Here is a 22,721-nt window from a genome sequence, read left to right as displayed (position 1 = left end):
TCATTAAATGACTACATTTGACTACTAGACTGCATATGTGCATGAGGTCACATGACGTGATGATGTCTGTGCAAAGAGCATCTGTGGGCCCGGTTTGGCAAACGCCGCCATGACACAGCGATCTGCTGCTGCCACCACACAGGAGTCCTTTTGTGTCCCTGTTTGTTTTTGTGCCTCGGAGAGCTTCAGGAAGTGTTGTCGCTTCTCTTCACGCGGGCCTGTGCCGTGTGCAAGGATGAAAAGCTGAATTTTTAAAACGTAGCATGTTTTTTCCTCCCTGCAGCAATCCCCCCCCTGGGCTGTTCTGTGCTTTTTCTTTATTCATGCAACAGTTCAAAAGGCATTTGTTTGCTATTATTTTTGCCTCGCCGCTTGGGCCTTGAAGGTTTCATGTTTACATGAAAACAACCTGGGAGCATTTCTTCCGATCGTCCGATGCCAGGCCACGAGACGTACACACACTATTTCTCCTCTTGTGTCCGCCATTTTTGACTAACCTTTGTCCATATCGAAAGGATACTTGGTTTTTTTTTTTGGACCTGAAGGCATCCCCGTCATCAGTGTAGTGCATCAAAAGTGACTTACCACTCTCTTGGTCCCAATGAGCCCAGTTCTGGTTTTCATTTAGGGAACCAAGTGTGGAGTAAGTTACCGTTGATGCACTACACTGATGATGGGGAAGTCGTACAACTTCAAAATAAAACATCCCAACTTTTATTTAAAGTATAGAATGTATTAGTACTCACCACTGAGTAATACTGTAACTGTTTTTTTACAGGGGTACATGTACACTTTATATTTCATCATCTATTTATAAATTATTAGCGACTTATTGGGCGGTTTTCCTGCCTATTTTAGGGGAAAAACATTTTTTTATTTGACCAAAAATGTGAATGCGGAGTCATGAATGTGTAGTCTATATTTTCAGGTATTTTGTGTCCAAAAAATGTATGTCGGTCTTTTGTAAATGACTAAACACATTACAGAATAAAGCTAACAATAACTCCGTCTTCCCGGTGTCGTCCCTGCAGACTGAACCTGAAGTCGGCGTGTTCTTCTCTTTATTGGCTTAATGCGGCATGTGTCCACCACCTTATTGCTTCAATCTTTCATCTCTTTCTCTCTGCTGAAGCTAGAGGAGGAGGAGGAAGAGGGCGAAGGGCGCTAAGGGGGGGATCAATATTACTAACACACCCCAGGAGAGATGTCTGCTGGTACAACTCCAGCAGCAAAGCAAATTGCATTTAAAATCTGAGGCGGGCGATTTTTGGTAGGCTGCTGACTTGATAAATAAGAACTGATGAAGCGTCGGCACACATGGATCTACTGTGGAGTGGATCCCTTTACATTTATGATTTAAAATTAATTGAATTTTTATATATTTTTTCCTCGTAGAAATCAATTGGAAAAAGAGATTATGAAGAATATTTGACCACTTTTCTATGCAGGAGTGCTCCAAATGTGGCAGATGACGAGGGCATCACTTCAGCACAGCCCCCCCCTTACACATTTTCATTGAATTTTCTTCTTATTTTTCATTGTTATCACACAGTTTTGCTAATTTTTGAAGATTAATTTATGTTGTCATGTAGATATTTACAGTATTTCTTTGGGCATGCACCGAATACCATGCATTCATATTCCAGCTATACTATTTGTTGTCTTCCTGCAAAAAATATGCCACTTTTTGTGGGTTATACTTCTATATTCTCATGTTCAGTAATTGCTAATGATAATTTCAATTGTATTTTTGACATTCTTCTTCCAGGAGTGCTCCAAATGTAGCAGATTGTGAGGGCATCTTATGTGCACAGCCTTACCTTAGGTCACCCCACACAATTGAATAGGATTTTAAGACCACAATGTACATGCTAATTCATGCTAATTTCCATGACTTGATTTTTAAAATCTTCGCTATATTGTTAAGTTGGTCGTGTACATTTTAAAATCTTTGTCATGTGTTGGGATTGTAATTATAATCAACAAAATTGCTAACTCGTTAAATGAGTGGAATGTTTAAAGTTAGAAGTATTAGCGTCAGTACCCGTATTGTGGCAATACTGGGCCGGATCGATCCAAACATTTCCAGTATAGCCCCGCCCACCGCAGCATTTGGTCCTCGTGCGTGCGTAAATGTGAGTCGCCGTGGCACAGTTGTAAGCCTGACGTCCAATCACGCGTCCCACAGGCACGAGTGGGCGTGCCTCAGACGCACGAGCACTGATTTACTCTTGCATTGTGGCAGAAAGGGCGGGCAGTCCTCCTTTCGGTCGCCACCGTAGAAGAAGAAGACAAATAAGAAGAAGAAGTAGTCAGCGTTAATTGGGGTTTAGCTGACGTAAGAAGTGGTGTTTTTACGTCACTGGTCAGCGGAATTCAACTGCGGCGTGTTCCACTTTGTCCACGGTCTTCATGGCTCAACGTGGACCTTCCCGGACTTGCAGCTAACCAAGACTTCATTTTTTTTATTTCCTCTTTTTTTTCTTCTTCTGCTGCTTCCTATGAACTTGGCTGCCCAAGATGACTGATATTAATGAGATGGAGATCGACTCCCAGCTGAGGCTACACACCCAACCACTGCCATCCAAGGTAAACACACACACAAGTATTTGAAAATGTCGTATTTCATCTATTATATCATTCATTTTTTAGTAATATTGTCTCTGTGTGTGTATATATATACATGACATTAAAAAAAAACCGAAAAAACAAATAACGAACAAGAACCGAGAAAAAACTTTCCCATTTTTTGACTGTTTTAGTAGAGATATTCAATTTTAGGCCACCATTAAATTTACACAAGTACACACAATTAACACTGCAAAAAAATATATTATTAATTAGCCTATCGTTATTATTATTATTATCATCATTATTCTTCTGATTATTACGACTATTACTACTACTGGTAATCGTAGGCTAGTATTAGCCTGATTATTGGCTTGCTTATTAGCCTGCTTTTGCCCTATTATATAAAATTTGTCAGATTTTTCTTGTAAAAAATCTATAAAAATATTTAATATCAATAAAATAAAAGCCCTCATGCCCCCACTGTATATACATACAGTATAGTTTTTTTTTATTCAACTTTGGAGTTTTGTAGATTTTCCAATTAAATGTGTGTTTTGCCTGGCTGCAACTAAAGGATCCAAAAACCGTCTCGCTTTCAAAGGCAGACCTTAACACACAACTTGTTCACATTTCATGTTTCAATAAGTTGATGTGTTTTTTCCACCTGCTTTGTCTGGTAGGGGTGGGCGATACTGTGTGATCAATCCCTGCTATAGATATTATCCAGCCCCCTCTACCTTAGGTCTGAGTCGCTGCTGATGACATCATAGTTGTGTGTAATGAATTTTTAATGCCTGCCATCTCTGTTATGAAGTGATAAAACATGTCCGTAATGAGTCGGCAAGAGTGGAAAAAAACATGCACCTGCATTATTTTCTATGTCTTATTTTCCCCTAAACACAATTGAGGGTACATTGTGTACTTATGTGCATGAGTGTGTTACTTTGTAGTCCTGAATTTGCAAATGCAATTTCACATTTGACCAAATCCGGTGACATATTGGTGGAATGGGATTTTGCACCAGCGTCAGTCTTGGTACTGCACTCCATTGGCTTCTCCTGCATGCTGCAAGCATCTTAGGAAATATGACATATATTCAGCTTCATGTGATGTTCCGCACATGCCCGCTCTTCCTGCCTGCCTGCCTGCACTTCTTCACTTGTCCATTCTTTCTATGATTAGGATTCCATTCCACTTGTTTAGTGACGTTTATAAACAGTCATTTTAAAAGAGCAGGAGCTCACTAATGGAAGGCTTTTAGTGCGCTGCTTTGATTCATTAGACAGCAACCCTTCCTTCTCGTCTTTTGCATCTCTAACCTTCTCCATAAAGACATGACACCGACAAAACATTCACAGTGTATTCATGAGCTGTGAGAATTCAATTAGTTCCGAATTCCGAATTAGAATTATGATTGACGGAGCAAGCCAATCGGTGTTTTTGATGTTAATTTTTATCGCTGGTTGCAGCTGGTAGTCAACGCAAAAAAAAAAAGTTTCTCATTATATTAAAATATTGAGTTCAATATCATGCATAGTGGATCAAATGAGGCTGCACGGCGGTCGAGTGGTTAGCGTGCAGACCTCACAGCTAGGAGACATGAGTTCAATCCCACCGTCGGTCATGTCTGTGTGGAGTTTGCATAGTTTGGAGAACATTTCTCCGGGGAATCCGGTTTCCTCCCACATTCCAAAAACATGCTAGGTTAATTGTCGACTCCAAATTGTCCATAGGTATGAATGTGAGTGTGAATGGTTGTTTGTCTATATGTGCTCTGTGATTGGCTGGCCACCAGTCCAATGAATGGATCACATGATCAAACAAATGACCTCCGCCATGACTCTAACAAGTGTGTGAAGAAGCAGAGTTACGGTGCCATCTACTGTACGGAGTTGGAGCTACATTCACAGACAGTCCCGTTATAATGTGTTTATGAGAGAGGATGCCGCATGTTTACCTGTCGTACAAGCGTCCAAACAATTTAAGTGCATTAAACAACAAAAGATGAACACATTAAAAGAGTCTGGTATGTGTGTACTTCTTCTTTGGGAATAGGTGGTGCATGAAAAAAGCCAAAGAAAAAGCAAGAAACTGGATGGAGCCTTTTGCTGTTGTGAGATAAGCTGAGGTTTGAATTTGTATTTTTCCACTAAAATGTTATTCCAAATGATGCAGCTTCCGGGACCTTCCACTTTACGGGTTCTGCTGTGGAAAAGAACACGGTGTCGATGCCGGCGTGTAGCTAATGATCCGCTGGGATGAGGTCTTTGTCATTTGGCAAAGTTTCCCATTCTTTGAGATGCACTCCACGTTCCTCCTGGTGGCACTGGAGACTGGACCTGGTTCTCTTCATCATCAGTCAGGAAGGCCGTCTGATCTTTATTGACTGACACAGCAGAAGCTGTTAAGCTATGTAGAAATGCAACAGCGCCATTTTAGCCACAGAGGTGGAGAAAATCACCGGTGAGGAGAAGTAATACGCAGATAGCGGCGCGGTAGAGGCGGTATGTTATCATGTATCATCATGCAAATGAGCGCGCAGACCTCCTCCGGAATGATAACTCGCTCTTTGCGAGCTTTGCTCCGAGATGAAACGGCTTAGTTTCAAGCGTGAAAGATTTGTATCCCAAAATTACACCGCGCTTTTGTTGGTGGAGCGCTTCGGAAGGCGTGCTGGTGACATACTCGGGGGAAGAAAGATTGTAAAAGAAGGTTGTGTTTGGCTGAAAACTTAGTTGTCCTTCATATTGCCTGACTGACCTTTTTGTTCACTGAACATTGCGCAATTTAAAAGGCCCCTTATTGTGCCAAAGTGGCTTTTAATGACAACCTAACAGTAATATGCGTCCCTAGAGGTTGTTTATGGGCACAAAATCCATCATCTGCCTCAATTGTTTGCTACACTCCTCACTGAAGAGCTCAACGCTTGCTTTGGAAGTTGTTGTTTTTTTGACGATTATTATATTTTATTTTTTAATATCCAATTTATTTCATGCATGTTCTCCCCATAGGTATGAATGTGAGTGTGAATGGTTGTTTGTCTATATGTGCTGATGTCACAAGATGGAGCCACGAGTGAGTGTTTTTATCAATATTTTGTACTATATAGCTTCAGAGCTAACTGCATTTATTTCTTTAAAACTTAATAAACCAACAACTTACCACTTCCACATTGTATGGGAGGAACCTTTTTTCATTCTTTGGCCGTGCATGCGTGGGTTTTCTCCGGGTTTCTAAAAACATGCTAGGTTAATTAGCGACTCCAAATTGTCCATAGGTATGAATGTGAGTGTGAATGGTTGTTTGTCTATATGTGCTGATGTCATAAGCAAAATGGAGCCACTAGTGAGTGTTTTTGGATGCGAGGGGAGAACTGGGGTGGACATTTGGACAGTCCCCTTATAATGTGTTGATGAATGAGCTTCAACAAGTAGTGGCAAATCAATATTTTGTACTATACTATAGCTTCAGAGATAACTGCATTTATTTTATTAAAACTTAATAAACCAACAACTTACCACTTCCACATTGTATGGGAGGAACCTTTTTTCATTCTTTGGCCGTGCATGCGTGGGTTTTCTCCGGGTTTCCAAAAACATGCTAGGTTAATTAGCGACTCCAAATTGTGGTGATATTTCATGTTTAGAGGGCTCTACTAATGTTAAAAAATGTATTTAAAAGACCCCAAACCGGTAAAAACAATGAAAATGTTTGATTCATAAATAAGGACTCCTACTTTGCCGAAATTCACTTATCACGATCGGGTCTGGAAACAATCAACCGTGATAAACGAGGTATTTCTCTATAGTGTCGTTTAATAATATCCAGTTATTTTTGTACATGTGTGCTGCATATTAATAGTCTGACCCGATGAGCCAAATAAAGGAAGAGTCCCGGGGTCCTTCAATTAGAACAAATGACAGAAGCCGGGCTTCGTGTCTCAGTTGCAGCTGATCTAATCATCTACCTAAAAAGCCTTCCTCTCATGTTCCGTTTCATCATTAGCGCCGTCAGTCGAGATCACGAGTGTCATCTCGTGTGATCATTATATGAGGTGAGCACGTGGAACATAATATTAAGGGGGAAAAATAAGAAACATACGTGACTGGCTGCAAGGTGTTCATTGCTGTCAGTCAATGTCTCCGGTCCGTACGGCAGCCTCATGACAGGCTCTCGCTGAAAGCCTATAATAATCTTCTCTCAGACACACACGGGGCACCAGATCAATGCGTCCCACAGCAGCCATAATTCTATATCAAAGCTCTTATGGCATCACATGATTGTCTCCCTAGATGAGGTTGATATATATAGACAACATACACAGAGGTCAGAAATGTACAAACAACACGACGCTGCAAGGATAAATATATCCTGTGGACACATCAATGTTTATTTTTTTTAGCTATTAAACCAATCAGTTGACAGAAATGCTGGGAAATGTTGGACAAACAGCAGGAAACAGACAAAAATCAACGCAATAGATGCCATATGTCGCCTACAACAACCCAACGTGAAGGACACAAACATTAGCATAGCCATACGATGCTAAAGTGCTAATATTACACTCGCATTTTAATAGGAACTTAGCCTATTTGCGCAAGAAAAACAAAAACTTACAGCTGATTGATGCATAGGATAGTTTGCACTTTAAGACGTGTAGCAAAGCCTGTTTTGTTTTGGTGGGGGTATACACCCACCCATCTATCTCTCTCACTGGGGGGGGGGTCAGAGGCGGTTTCACATCCATATGTTTTTTATGACGCCATGAAAAGCCATTAAAGCAGTTAGCATAAAGCTACACACACCCAAAACAACATGTCCCCAGTAATGTTTACTAAAAGTATTTTTTAAATGTCTCAATTCCAGCATCAAGGCGACAAAGCAACACATTTCTAATACACTAGACATATTTTAAATTGATCATATTTCGCAATAATTATTTGGCGGGGGTGGCCTTGTGGCGTTAATAGATGTACTATTAAGTCATTGTACTTATGCGCTATTAGAGCATCATTAAAAGTCACTCAGGGTAGTTTAACATCAATGCAGGTATTCATGCGTTCCCTCCGTAGCTCGTATTAGCATGCATCTGTAATGTGAAAGTCTACAAAGCTGCACTGCACACACACACACAGACACACACACACAGACAAAGTGTTTTGTTCACAGAGCTGTAAACAGCATGTCCCTGTAAAGTGATTACGTTTGGCACCGAGTGCAACGAGGTGTGCGTACACACAGTGTCAGCGCTCGACTGATTATGTCTGCTCGTGTTGATCGCTTCTTTCTTTCCATGCCTCACTGGAGGTGTCTCGCAGCCGCTTGCATGCCGCCTCAATAATAAATGGACTCCTGTCCTCGGGTAAAGTAGCGTCATCTCGGGGGTGACAGGAAACTTGGGCTGATCCTGCTAGACTTTTTACAAATCCATCAATCAAAGACCCCGCGGTCCTGGATGCAGTCGAGGTCAGGTTTTGTCAATACGCGTGACCCAAGGTGTGCTCTGATGTCGCTTCGTGTCACGCCGGCCGCGGCGCAATCAAGATTAGTGGCCCAGAGGAAAGGCTTCTCATAGACGATCACGCCGTTTGATCACAATGGCCGCCGCTCACCAACAACCACCACCAGGAAAATACTATTTACACGTATATATCTCAAGGGCGATCAGGCTGATCGCTTATCTCCATGACACCTTTACAACAAGTGAAAATGGAAGAAAATGTGGTGTTTTCTTTGCAGTTCTAGCGGCTGCCAACCTGCTGGGACCGCTTTCCGTTGAGTCCGTTTGGTCCGATCGGTCTCTGCAAACCGCTGCGTCTCAATACTTTTGCCCCCACGCTGAAGATTCGCTCTTTGGTGTTTGGGACTTTACAAGCGAAGCTCTTCAATTCTTACTCTTAAAACGCTAGTCAAAGATCCTCTATTTGTTGCCTGCGGTTTTGAAGTATCTTCCTCAAAAACACAAGTGAAAGATCTTTTACATGACATAGTACTACAAAGACTGTAGTCAAAGATCTACTACGTAACAGGAGTGTTTTGCAGTTTTTAGGAATCAACTGCAAAATTGTTAGTCATAGATCTTCTATATGGAAGATGTACAGGAGTGCTCTGCTGTCGCTAACAAGCTTCGGCTGAAAAGCTAGTCACAGATCGACCGGCGTGTTATTTTATTTTATTTTATTTTATTTTATTTTATTTTATTTTATTTTATTTTATTTTATTTTATTTTATTTTATTTTATTTTCTACCGCTTTTTCCTCACCAGGGTCGCGGGGCACATATAGACAAACAACCTTTATTTTATTTTACTTTGTTTTACTTTATTTTACTTTATTTTATTTTCCTTCGTTCATTCATTTTCTATCGCTTTTTCCTCACCAGGGTCGCGGGGCACATATAGACAAACAACCTTTATTTTATTTTACTTTATTTTACTTTGTTTTACTTTATTTTACTTTATTTTATTTTCCTTCGTTCATTCATTTTCTACCGCTTTTTCCTCACCAGGGTCGCGGGGCACATATAGACAAACAACCTTTACTTTATTTTACTTTATTTTACTTTATTTTATTTTACTTCATTCATTCATTTTCTACCGCTTTTTCCTCACGAGGGTCGCGGGGCACATATAGACAAACAACCTTTATTTTACTTTATTTTACTTTATTTTACTTCATTTTACTTTATTTTACTTTATTTTACTTTATTTTACTTCATTTTACTTTATTTTACTTTATTTTACTTTATTTTACTTTATTTTACTTTATTTTACTTAACTTCTGTTTTTATGACATAAGTCACAGATGTTTTCTACTGTTTTTAGGAATCTGCTGCACTTGCTGTTAAATGAAAGCTTCCTTATGTGTGTGTGTGTGTGTGTGTGTGTGTGTGTGTGTGTGTGTGTAGCTCCAGAGGCTGAAGCGCTCGCTGTCCTTCATGCGCAGTAAGAGCGTGGAGAACTTCTTCCAAAGGTCCTACAGCGACGCCCGCCTCCCGCCGGACTTCATCACGGACCCGCCGCCTCCCTCGCCGCCGCCGCTGCAGCTGATGCCGGGCTCTCCACTGGTGGGGGGCGAGGAGCGCTCGCCGTCCCGCTCTCCGTCCGTCAGCCCCAACCCTTCCATCTCGTCCCACTCCCCGTCTCTCAGCTTGTCCCCATCTCTGTCCTCCAAGCCCGCCCAGGCCCAGATCACGCACTGCTTCCAGGACCACGTTTTTCGCAAGCCCACCAACTGCCAGCTCTGCAAGAACATGATCGTAGGTCAGCGTCCTCTCTCTGATTTCATATTCGACTTATACATACTTCAGCCATGTTACCTATTCATTTTCTTATTTACTCACCAAGTGACTTACATTATATACTTCTATAGCATATAAGCAGCGTAGAAAACAAATGGATGGATGGACTTACATTAATACATGCTTACTAGTGTCATACATAATTGTGACTTCCTGTCAACTTATTCAGGAGTTTTAGGATCTAGGACAGGGGTCTCAAACATGACAAAACACGACTATAGTCACATTTATACTCTTTTTATTTACAACATATTGCGCAACTGCAGGGTCTTGAGACACATGCTAACTCGCAAACTAGAGAGCTAGTGACCTAAACGGTAGCCTTCAAGTTATTTCCTTTAAACTTAAATAAATAAAACTTACCACTTCCACACGGATAGGGAGGATAACTATTAACAGTTATTTAACCTTTTAATCAAATGTAATCATTTTTTCTGGGTACATGATACCATACAGCATCCATATCAAAACTTGCGCGGGCCGCACTAACATTAAACTTTCAAACTAGTGTCCTGCGGGCCACATTTGGCACATTTGAGACCCCTGATCTAGGAGGTGAGGCATTCACTTTGAAGACCTTGCTGTGTTTATAGTTTTCAGTGTTTTCAGTGCTGCAATTGTGTGCGAATACGTGAGTCTGTGTGCTTTTATTTTTAGTCGAGCTCCTGTTTCTGCTGGCTGTACTTCCTGTCACGGTGATGGATTATAGACTACAAGCTGCTCCTCTTGTGTTGTAATGTTTGATGATGTTTTTATTCCCAGCGTGCATTGTATCGCATCTTTATTTTTTTTACGTGATGCATCGTCTCGCTTCCCCTGCAGCCTCCTGCTGGTCTTTTCGGCTTTAATGAAGACGTCTGATTGGTTTGATTGTCGTAAAAAGAACTGCTGATGTCTAAATAGAACAAATCTCCCGCAAAATGAATTCTATTTCTTTGTGGGATGGGATGGAAAAAGGGTGCGTTAATCATTTAAAAACACGAGGAGCATCATTTGGCGGCGCTTTTATTACACAGAGATTGGCACCGTGACAAATCAATTATGACTGAAATATTTCCAGCTGGTTTCGGGAGACTGTCAAGCTGTTGGTGTCGCCACGACTCGCAGGGAAAGTGGGCCACCACCTGAGTATATGCCACCTCAGCATCCGCCCACGTCGTCTCAAGACCCCCCCCCCCCCCCAACACACACATCCCTCCTCTTGTGGTTTTGAATTTTGTGTGACTTTTTTTCTGCTCTCATTCTGTCTCTGTTCTGTTGATCCGTCCCTGCAGGAAACTCCAAACAAGCTCTGCGATGCAAAACGTGCAAGTTGGCGGCTCACCTGTGGTGCACCTCGGAACTTTCACAGCAGCCGTGTTATGGAAAGGTATAGTATACGTATACGTACATGCAGAATATCAATTCAGAGTGTTGCTGAATATATGGATATATGAATACATATGAAGTTTCTGATGGTAGCTGGGGGTGAAAGTATAAACCACGGGGGGGTCACGGGGGGTGCTGGAGCCGATCCCAGCCGTCTTCGGGCGAGAGGCGGGGTACACCCTGGACTGGTGGCCAGCCAATCACAGGGCACATATAGACAAACAACCATTCACACTCACATTCATACCTATGGACAATTTGGAGTCGCTAATTAACCTAGCATGTTTTTGGAATGTGGGAGGAATCCGGAGTACCCGGAAAAAAAACCCACGCATGCACGGGGAGAACATGCAAACTCCACACAGAGATGGCCGAGGGTGGGATTGAACTCGGGTCTCCTATCTACGAGGTCTGCGCGCTAACCACTCGAACACCGTGCAGCCAAGTATAAACAATGCTTGGAAAACTGCAATCCTCTCCCTGGTCAGATTTTATTGATTCATTCATATCTCGTGGTTTATTGCTATTTAATAGTGGAGCATATGCATGTGAGTGTGAATGGTTGTTTGTCTATATGTGCCCTGTGATTGGCTGGCCACCAGTCCAGGGTGTACCCCGTCTCTCGTCCAAAGACAGCTGGAATAGGCTCCAGCACCCCTGCGGTAAGCGGTAGAAAATGAATGAATGTGCCCTGTGATTGGCTGGCCACCAGTCCAGGGTGTACCCCGCCTCTCGCCCCAAGACAGCTGGCATAGGCTCCAGCACCCCCGCGACCCTCGTGAGCATAAGCGGTAGAAAATAAATGAATATTTAAGCATTATGAGAGCTCTCGAGACATGAAATAACACCCCTATATTGACTTTTAAACTCTTATTACCCAAATTTGTAAATAAAATGAAATAAAACCTTTTCGGGGCTTCACAAATAGGAGACCCGAGTTCAATTCCACACATGGTTGTGTACTCGACCCGGGTTCAATCCCACAGTCGGCCATTTCTGTGTGGAGTTTGCATGTTGTCCCTGTGCATGTGTGGGTTTTCTCCGGGTAGTCCTGATTATTCCCACGTTCCAAAAATTAGTGACTCCAAATTGTCCATAGGTATGAATGTGAGTGTGAATGGTTGTTTGTCTATATGTGCCCTGTGATTGGCTGGCCACCAGTCCAGGGTGTACCGCGCCTCTCGTTTGAAGACAGCTTGAAGACAGCTGGGATAGGCTCCAGCATACCCTGGTGAGGATAAGCAGTAGAAAATGGATTGAAAGAGAAAATTGTCCTCCCAAGAAGTTGAACACATAAATGGATGACAGAAGTTGTCTCTACCAACCTGACGGATTAGGAGGTGTGTCCCGTATCTATTTTCAGCCAAATATTTATTGTTAGCCAGGCGTGCAATTAGCATGCAAGCGTGCCATTTTAAGAGCGATGCATTCAAGAGTCTCCAAGAGGGTGAGCGGTGAAGAATGAGGAGGGCATGGAGAGGCGGGGCCCATCCCGCGGCAAACACCAGCATCTTGGCGGGAACAAAGGAATCTGTGATTACCTTGCGAGTGTCTTCTCTCCACATAATGTGACAGAGTGGCTCATTTGCAAGTCAAGACAGCGACGAAGCCCGTATCTCAGCTGCGACGCTTATTGTGCTTAATTCAGTGTGAAATGACAGCTTTGTGCAATCGTGTGTGTACGTGTGTGTGTGTATGTGCTGCGTTACGTGTTAGCAAGCCAACTGATGTCCAGGATGTTTGGATGCGGCTCACATGTCCAGTTCGTCTCTTTTTAAATGACTCCCTTAATGTCCCCAAATGGTTGCGCTGGGGGGGACATTAGTGTGGCCATCAGCTCAGCCTTGGAACTGGGAATAATGGAAACTGAAAATCATTATGCTCTCTGCTGTCCTCCATTAGTCTGGCGCCTTCAAGCGAAACTTCAGCTCGCCCATGCTGGTCTCTGACCAACTGGCCGTCGTCAAGGAAGTGCAGCCGAGTCAAGGTGTGTGTGTGTGTGTCTTTTTTTATGTTGTTGTTGCATCAGATTGCTTGTCCATTGCACCCAATTACAGCCGGAATGACTCCCATCCGACCTCCCCGAGGAAGAAAAACAATGCCTGGACCAGCCGCAACAAAATTCATGGGATTTTTTTCACTTTAATTCCAGTTTGGATTTGACAACCCCATAAAAAAGACAAAATTCTACATTCACAAAGCAGGCTTAAAGTGTATTATTCTAATTTTGCGAGCGGCTACTTAGCATAAAACATTTTGTTCAGGCATTGACGTCTATATTACATTCAAATACCTCACGCCCTATCGTCCACTGTATCATCGATGTGATGAGTACAACATCAAGTAGCCGAGGCGTAGATAAGATGCATCGAGATGTTATTATATCTCCCTCTCGCTGACGGTAAAGTATCGACAAAGCGGCGCACGATGGCTTGCAGCCAATACACAATCCCACCATCAGCAGCCAACATCACACAACACCTGACTGGAATCCTCCTGTGCTTAAACAGGCCTCCATACTGTATCACGCTGGTGATGATGATGAGGTCCAAACACCTGCGTCCGCGATTCAGCTGCCGCGCTGAATCAACGTTCGCGCCTCGTGCTGTCACTTCGTCTTAGCGTCCTTGATAAAGGGCACAATTAACCTACACACACACATCATGATGACCACCTGACAAACACATACTGAGGCCTCAACTTAACCATAACTCTGCTAGAATGCTTCATAGATATAGATATAAATGCCCCCAGTGGTGCCATACTGACTCAGATGGCTCAGAGAAAGGATAGAGAGATCCGGCAGGAACACAAATAGACTCGTACACGCACTAACATGACGATTTAGAAAAACAATGCTCACAATTAAATCACTATGTTGATAGGATGATGTTTTTTAATCAGGTGGGGCACTTCTCTACATGCCCCTAATGCGAATTTTCCTGTATTGACATCAAAGTCGACAAAGCATTTAACCAATTTGTATATTTACCGTACTATCGTGAATAATTACACTTCCTGGTCATGTCACTTGTATGCCCGACCACTTGTTGCTAGGCAGCATTCGTGGGCTAAATGCACTTGTACCCCATTAGCTTCATTTTAATGCGTTAGCATGGGAAAAAGTTATCTAAAAGTTATCTATTTTTAAGTAATTTTCAGTTACATGCAAGCTCCTGTTGGCTTGGCTGCCACACACATCAGAGAACAGACAGGGAGAGATGGCAGGTAGACAAATAGGCACCAACACATACACTAAATATACTATAAACTATACTATATGTTTTTTATAAACCATCTCACAATTAAATCACTGCTGATACTGTATGGCTACTGTCATAAATATTAATACTTCCTGGTCATATCACTTGTATGCCTGGCCACTTGTTGCCAGGCAGCATTCGTGGATGACATTCTCTTGTGCATCTAATACAAAAAAAAAAACGCAATTAAATAAAGTACGAATTTTAAATGCACCGCCACCGCTATGGAGAAAGGACGGAGAGTCAGCAGGAAAACAATAATTTAATATAGCATCAATATTCTGATGGAAAAAGCCTTTTTAGTCATTGCGCCATCTGCTAGGATACTTCTCTACCTGCTCCGAATGCAGAATTCTGAGTGGTAAGCACCGGAATGAGTTGTCTGAATCTTGAAACCCCCTAAAAAAAAAAACAATTTATGGCAGGGATAATCTCATGTATTGACATAAAAGCACACACAAAGAGCTTCTAAGAGAAGAAATACTCGTAAAAAATACTCTTAAAACACACAATCATAAATCATTTCAATTGTGCACATGGCCTCTTTTAAGTGAGTAAAAGCTGTATGTCGATTTTAACTTGTGACTGCCAACCAAAGTGGGTCACATTTGCTATATTTAGAACCCCTCCCCGACTTTTTCCAGACTGGCATAGGGCACAATATTCCCAATCCTAAATGGATATGTATTAAATTAACATGTGCTTGACTTCTAATTGTCTGCTTTCAGAGGCGGTGTGGGGACGCGTGGATCCCGTGTACGCCGCCTTACGTTACGGGACGTCGCTGGCGCAGATGAGCCGCTCCAGTTTCGGCAGCATGTCGGAGTCGCCGACTCGAAGCCTGGTATGACATGAGTGGCGCCGTGGGCGGATACACACATGCTGTGTGCTGGAGATAAAGTCTCCATGGCGGCACACCAAAACGGAGCATCCACACAGAAACATCCACATTTTTTGTTTCGGTGTCTTTATCCTAAATTGCCAATTCATAAATAAAAATTAAGTAAAGAACATTTTACTTGATTTAAAGTAAATTTTTGCTGTAGAGATAATGGCTGAAATTGCATTCTAACTGCATGTCTCAACATGTAATACCATATTGTGCCTTAAGAGGCGGTAGTGAGTCCAAGTAATTTAGTTTTTCTACAAGATTATCATAGAAAATGATGATAGAAATGATGCTCTAAAGCCACTAGGGGGCATATTTCCAGGCTAGTGAAGACAATAAAAAAATATATAATTCTCCAAGAATAAAGTCAAGAATTCTTCATAAAAATGTAGTAAGATTTGTACGTTAAAAAGAAAGAAATTGCAATGCATGTGCTTTTTGTGTACTAACACACCATTGACATTATTTTATTATTATTATTTATTATTTTATTTTATTATACTTTTAATTGAAGGGTGAAGCAGGTGAGGAGGGGCAGGTGAGACAGTGCAGCATGGAGGAGGAGATCCCTCAGGAAACGGCAGGTAAACACACTCACACTGTTTACATGCATACTGTATTAAACATGTTGCTATATATATTTATTAAACTCCTATATTATATATTTTTTAAACTCCTTCTAGCTGCAGATATGGCTGCCCAGGACGCTGAGTTGGACAAGGAGGAAGAAGATAGCCAAACCGAAACACCCGCCGAGGTGACGTCTCCATGTCTGCCCCATCCATTTTACACGCCTCGTAGTCTCATGCCCTAATTTCTGTGTCCAGGTGACCCCCAAACGCATCGAGGTGCACTCCATCCACACCTACGTGGCGCTCTACAGGTTTTTGCCTCAGGAACACAACGACCTGGAACTCCAGTGAGTAAACAACCTCCACCCTGAATGCGTCATTTGGTGTTGGCTGGCCAGGATGAAAGTGTGTCTGCAGAGGACACCTTTAGGACGACTAATTATAAACTCTGTCCTCACGTAGAGGCTGTGCTCCCAGCGGGGGGGGGGGGGGATAAAGACACTGTATAGCTGCTGGATGAGGTGGGGTAGGGGGTGTTGGTTGGCTGGGTAAATTATCAGGTGTGAACAAATTGGCAGAGGATGGAAAAGTTCAATTTAAAAGTAGCAGGATGATAAGGGAGGACACTTCGGGAAAATTAGCTCTTGTGTGTGATCTCGTTTTCCTGTTTTTAAATGTAGAATTGGGCTGCACAGCGGGCGAGTGGTTAGCACACAAGCCTCACAGCTAGGAGACCCGCGTTCAATTCCACCCTCGGCCATCTCTGTGTGGAGTTTGCCCCATGTTTGTCCCATGCATGAATTGGTTTTCTCCGGGTACTCCGGTTTCCTCCCACATTCCGAAAACATGCTAGGTTAATTAGCGACTCCAAATTGTCCATAGGTATGACTGTGAGTGTGAATGGTTGTTTGTCTATATGTGCCCTGTGATTGGCTGGCCACCAGTCTCCCCCGAAGACAGCTGGGATAGGCTCCAGCACCCCTGCTATAAGCGGTAGAAAATGAATGAATGTGCCCTGTGATTGGCTGGCCACCAGTCCAGGGTGGACCCCGCCTCTCGCCCGAAGACAGCTGTGATAGGCTCCAGCATACCCCTGCGATCCTTGTGAGGATAAGCGGTAGAAAATGAATGAATGAATTAAGTTAATATTTGATAATTTACTTTACCAGTCCGCGATGTACCCCGCCTCTCGCCTGAAGACAGCTGGGATAGGCTCCAGCACCCCCCGCGACCCTCGTGAGGATAAGCGTTAGAAAGTGAATTAATTATTTAAGTTAATATTTGATAATTTACTTTACCAGTCCAGGGTATCTCCCCCCTTTGCCCAAGGTTAGCTGGGATAGGCTCCAGCACCCCCGCAACCCTCGTGAGGACGAGCGGTAGAAAATTAATGAAGTTAATTAAGTTAATATTTGATAATTTACTTTACCAGTCCAGGATGTACCCCGCCTCTCGCCCGAGGTTAGCTGGGATAGGCTCCAGCATACCCCCACAACTCTTGTGAGGATAAGCGGTAGAAAATGAATGAATTAATTAAGTTAATATTTGATAATTTACTTTACCAGTCTGGGGTATCCCCCACCCTTTGCCCGAGGTTAGCTGGGATAGGCTCCAGCATACCCTCGCCCCCCTGTGAGGATAAATAAGCAGCACAGAAAGCGAATGAACAGTTCCCTGTGTAACAATAGATTCACGGCTAGGCTAGTTTTGAAGCATGTGCAACTTTGTGCGATGTGGGCCAGTACTGAGTGGACACCCGGGAGATGTAACGTACACAAGTGGGACGACTACTCTATCTAGGACGGACGCTTACACTCTGTTGGTGTTTTGCGCATGAGAAGTTTGCTGAAAGCAAGAAAAAAATAGCGGCCAGGTGGGTGCCTAATAAATAGTTTGCATGCAGGTCAGGTCGGCTTCAGCGCCGTCGACGTCAGCTTGTAAGCCGCTCTGATAAACATGCTTGAGGCAGCACCGCATCACAAACAGAGATGGATCGCTCACACTGTGTTCTCACTGGACTTTAAGAAGAAGCAGAAGCGGTGTTGATTTTCAAATGGACTTTTTTGTTAAAAACATTGGAAAAAACATTGGCAACCATGGGAGACACGCTGCACGGAAAAGGCTACTTTTGACCACAGAAATGCTTGGGATAGGTTTGGGATACATTCATTCATTCATTCATTTTCTACCTCTTTTCCTCACGAGGGTCGCGGGGGGTGCTGGAGCCTATACCAGCTGTCTTCGGGCGAGAGGCTGGGTACACCCTTGACTGGTGGCCAGCCAATCACAGGGCACATATAGACAAACAACCATTCACACTCACATTCATACCTATGGACAATTTGGAGTCGCCAAATTAACCTAGCATGTTTTTGGAATGTGGGAATTGAACCCTGATCCCCTAGCTGTGAGGTCTGCGCGCTAACCACTCGACCGCAGTGCCGCCCGGTTTGGGATACATGACTGCAAAAATTCTAAGGTGTCCAAATTGAGGTCTGGGGGCCTTTTGTTGCCCGCAGCTTGGTTGGTACATTCATTCATTCATTCATTCATTCATTTTCTACCGCTTTTCCTCACGAGGGTCGCGGGGGGTGCTGGAGCCTATCCCAGCTGTCTTCGGGCGAGAGGCCGGGTACACCCTGGACTGGTGGCCAGCCAATCACAGGGCACATATAGACAAACAACCATTCACACTCACATTCATACCTATGGACAATTTGGAGTCGCCAAATTAACCTAGCATGTTTTTGGAATGTGGGAATTGAACCCTGGTCTTTTCGCTGTGAGGTCTGCACGCTAACCACTCAACCACCGTGCCGCCTGGTTTGGGATACATGACTGCAAAAACTCTAAGGTGTCCAAATTGCGGTCTGGGGGCCTTTTGTTGCCCGCTACTTGATTGGTACATTCATTCATTCATTCATTTTCTACCGCTTTTTCCTCACGAGGGTCGCGGGGGTGCTGGAGCCTATCCCAGCTGTCTTCGGGTGAGATAGGGGTACACCCTGGACTGGTGGCCAGCCAATCACAGGGCACATATAGACAAACAACCATTCACACTCACATTCATACCTATGGACAATTTGGAGTCGCCAAATTAACCTAGCATGTTTTTGGAATGTGGGAATTGAACCCTGGTCTTTTCGCTGTGAGGTCTGCACGCTAACCACTCAACTACCGTGCCGCCCGGTTTGGGATACATGACTGCAAAAACTCTAAGGTGTCCAAATTGAGGTCTGGGGGCCTTTTGTTGCCCGCTGCTTGATTGGTACATTCATTCATTCATTCATTTTCTACCGCTATTCCTCACGAGGGTTGCGGGGGGTGCTGGAGCCTATCCCAGCTGTCTTCGGGCGTGAGGCGGGGTACACCCTGGACTGGTGGCCAGCCAATCACAGGGCGCATATAGACAAACAACCATTCACACTCACATTCATACCTATGGACAATTTGGAGTCGCCAAATTAACCTAGCATGTTTTTGGAATGTGGGAATTGAACCCTGGTCTCCTAGCTGTGAGGTCTGCGCGCTAACCACTCGACCGCCGTGCCGCCCGGTTTGGGATACATGACTGCAAAAACTCTAAGGTGTCCAAATTGAGGTCTGGGGGCCTTTTGTTGCACGCTGCTTGTTTGGTACATTGTGGGAATAAAAATGGAAGGAAAAGAAAACGCAAGCTCATGCTGGACGGTGGTCCAAATTTGGATTTTTAGAAGCAAAACGTGGGTTGAATTCCTGATAGCACCACTTTCGGGACGACTCCAGACGTCATTCATATTAAATCAAGCCTTTTTCACCTTTTGCTCTTTCCTCCGTCTTCTTATCTCTTCTAGTCCGGGTGATCGAGTGCAGGTCACTGACGACTCCAACGAGGAGTGGTGGAAGGTGGGTGGGCAATCATTTTGCACACCTGTGCATGGTGTCTATTATGCATGTGTGTGTGTGTGTGTGTGTGTGTGTGTGGTAATGGATGTGTTTAGGTAACACCTGCTCAGCCACACACAGGCTCCAAAAGAGATGAACAAAACGCGTAGAACATAATAAGGCTGACTGGTGTTGAAGCCTCACATCCTTTTTATTGAGCCTCTAATGGGCTTCCACATGGAAACTAATGGACATCTGTGTGTGTGTGTGTGTGTGTGTGTGTGTGTGTCCAAGATGCTTGCAGCCTTTGCTGCACGTCCCGTGCGTTAAATGATGAGAATCTGCCGCGGCTTCTTCAATCAGCAGTCATTGTTGGGAGGAGTGCGTCGTCGCTGCCCCTCCCGAGCTCTGAAATATGTGATGACCAAAAAAAAGATGCAATTAAGAAAACAAATCTTGTACCTGCTTATGCTAATTTATTGAAAACGAATTCAATCTCGCCGGCAGCGATTTTCACCTCCAGTGGAGCCGCTTTTCTTGTTTGTCACTGTGTTAGTGCGTCAACACACACACACACACACAGTGTTCTTACAACAACCTTGCTTTTATTGCGTTGTTGTTATGTTTTGTTAGTATGCAAAATGTCTCATTTCAAATGAATGTGAATGAAATATAAAAGTGTAGACTTTATTATACATGAGTTATTGTTATTGTATACTTTTTCAGTTGTTATTATTAATAGCTACATGTACTTTTTAAATAATTTATATGTACACCCAACAGACTGAAAGACCGGAACATTCCAACAGGAAATGAACCCATTCACGTTAACTTCACCAAAACCCACGTGTGCATAAAGTCACAACTTGATTGGACGCCGTATTACGTCACAGAAGTCATCCCCGACCTGGTTTCTTCTCAGGGCAAGAGCGGCGACAGGGTGGGTTTCTTCCCCGCCAACTTCGTGCAGCGGGTCCGCCCTGGAGAGCGAGTGTGGCGCGTCATTCAGGGAACATCTGGCATCCGCGAGAGAGGACACATGGCCGTAAAGGAAGCACAGGTAACAGATACACGAGAATTCCATTTGGTACATTTTGGAAACAGAGCATGATCTTCTAAAGGATAAAACTTGTTTCTTCTTTTGTCAGATCTGCGTGGGCAAGCGAGAAGACGGCGAGATGTTTGTGAAGCTCAGCAGCGGCAAGAAGAGAGGCCTCGTCCCGGCCGAATCCATCGAGGAGATCTAAGCGTGCCGCCACAAGGCGCATTCTGAAACTTTGAGCCATCGTCATCACCGACTCAGAAGAACTGGACCCATCTTTGTTGTCTCCTCCTGATGACGAAGGAGATAAAGAGTCTCCTCACTGTAAGTCTTGAACTTCTTGGACTCCCCAAAAGCAGCTGGAGGAGTGGACTAAGACTGGATGTTTACATTTGGGCTAACAGTTGCCACTTTAGTTTTAGTCTCCGTCCACCTTGTGTGGGAGGAATCCGTCATCTTTCTACACACTTGCTACGTCTCATCCAGCATATCTGTCACGTTAGCATGTTACCTTAGCATCAGAATCAGCAGAAAACACACATTTCCAATCTTTTCGAAAACAAGAATATTTGACTTGTGCTCTTAAATACATTTACTACCAAGCAAAATCCGAAAATGTGAGTAGTGAGTAGCTAGCTAGCTCAGCTTACGTTTGACCCTAAAAGGCCACCGTACATCGTACATAATCGTAATGTGTTTTCTAACTGGCACCACCGATTTGTGTCAAATCTATGTTGCGGTATCGGAATAAAAGTGCATAAAATTTCTCAGGGTTAGAAGCTAAATCTTAAAAGAAATGCTACTAAAATTTCTTCTAATGCCTACTGTCGCCTGTGGTAGCGGTCGGGAATATCCGAAAGGGAATTTTATGCAATTTTGTGTCGTGTTGTCACTGAGAGGACGGCTGCAATTATTATTTATAAAAATCAATCAGTGAGTCTGCAGCAGAAGACGGTCAAAAAAACACAACCTTGATGCTTTTGTTGCTGCGCGTGTTAATAATAGAGAATTAATGCGACTTTACTCTGCATAATTGCTTGTCTCTTGTCGGAGAGTCTAATTAAAATGCAAAGTCATGATAGAAATGGGCTTTGAATGAAGCAGCTTGACGTCACGGAATCACAGCAGGTGTATGAAAGCATCAGGCACGGGCTTTGCCTCCTATTGGGAGTGATTACAAAGGACAGACATATTTTGGCATGGGACCAAGACGGCGACGGCAAGTGACGTGTGTGTTGAACCATCACGGTCAGGTCAGTGTGTGTGTGTGTGTGTGTGTGTGTGTGTGTGTGTGTGGACCCGTGTGGCATGACTCATCATTGATCCAAAGTCCTGTCCCGCTTCCTGCTTGACTTCCTCCCTCATCCTTTTTCCTATTGATGTGACTCGACGGTGGAGCCATGCGACTTTCATGTGTGCGGAACGTCGGCTCAGTCACGCAGAGTGACGCCTCCGCTCAAAGCAAAGATCCTTTCATCCGTAGCCATAGCTTAGCTTCAGCAGTTGTTCGGTGGCGAGGCCCCGCCCTTTTCTCTCGTTGTTGTAGTCCAGTGATGAGACGACAATGTTCGGTCTTTGTTTTTGGCGTAGGTAACACTTTGGTTTCATAGTAGCATCTCGCCTTCGGAAGCCATGTTTGCGACATGTACTGTATGTTTTTATGGCACACCTCAATAAAACATCTTTTGTCCTATGAACTCTTCTCTTGTTTGTGTCTTTGTTTTTGTTGTTGAAAAGCAGGAAAAAAGGACGCGAAATAACGGATTGTGGCAAACTTGGACTTTTGGTTTGTTTTTTGGTGAGCGGGATGCGGTAATTCCGAGGTACCGCATGGGCTTTGTGATGTAAGTCAA

General features: G+C 43.6%; 1 protein-coding gene across 2 annotated transcripts; it reads left to right on the top strand.

Annotated features, from left to right (window-relative positions):
• The first annotated feature begins 1,984 nt into the window (after positions 1-1,984).
• Positions 1,985-22,553, top strand: LOC131103318 (SH3 and cysteine-rich domain-containing protein 2-like). 2 transcript variants are annotated; one of them, XM_078797366.1, is made up of 12 exons: positions 1,985-2,365; positions 2,521-2,589; positions 9,478-9,832; positions 11,145-11,239; positions 13,141-13,225; positions 15,230-15,345; positions 15,905-15,974; positions 16,074-16,147; positions 16,218-16,309; positions 19,796-19,847; positions 20,749-20,886; positions 20,975-22,553. In XM_078797366.1, exons 2-12 carry the CDS (start codon positions 2,521-2,523, stop codon positions 21,071-21,073), a joined length of 1,245 nt encoding a protein of 414 aa, XP_078653492.1. In that variant the 5' UTR covers positions 1,985-2,365; the 3' UTR covers positions 21,074-22,553. The 2 variants fall into 2 exon arrangements, with proteins under 2 accessions (XP_078653492.1, XP_057905455.2); XM_058049472.2 differs by having other exon boundaries at positions 1,986-2,589.
• The last annotated feature ends 168 nt before the right edge of the window (positions 22,554-22,721 follow it).

This window comes from Doryrhamphus excisus, linkage group LG16 (assembly GCF_037039965.1).
Source record: "Doryrhamphus excisus strain RoL-2023G ecotype Guam linkage group LG16, RoL_Dexc_Guam_v1.1, whole genome shotgun sequence".
NCBI classification, from domain to species: Eukaryota; Metazoa; Chordata; class Actinopteri; order Syngnathiformes; family Syngnathidae; genus Doryrhamphus; species Doryrhamphus excisus.
The sequence above is the reverse complement of the archived record's forward strand: the minus strand, read 5'-3'. Positions and strand labels throughout refer to the sequence as shown.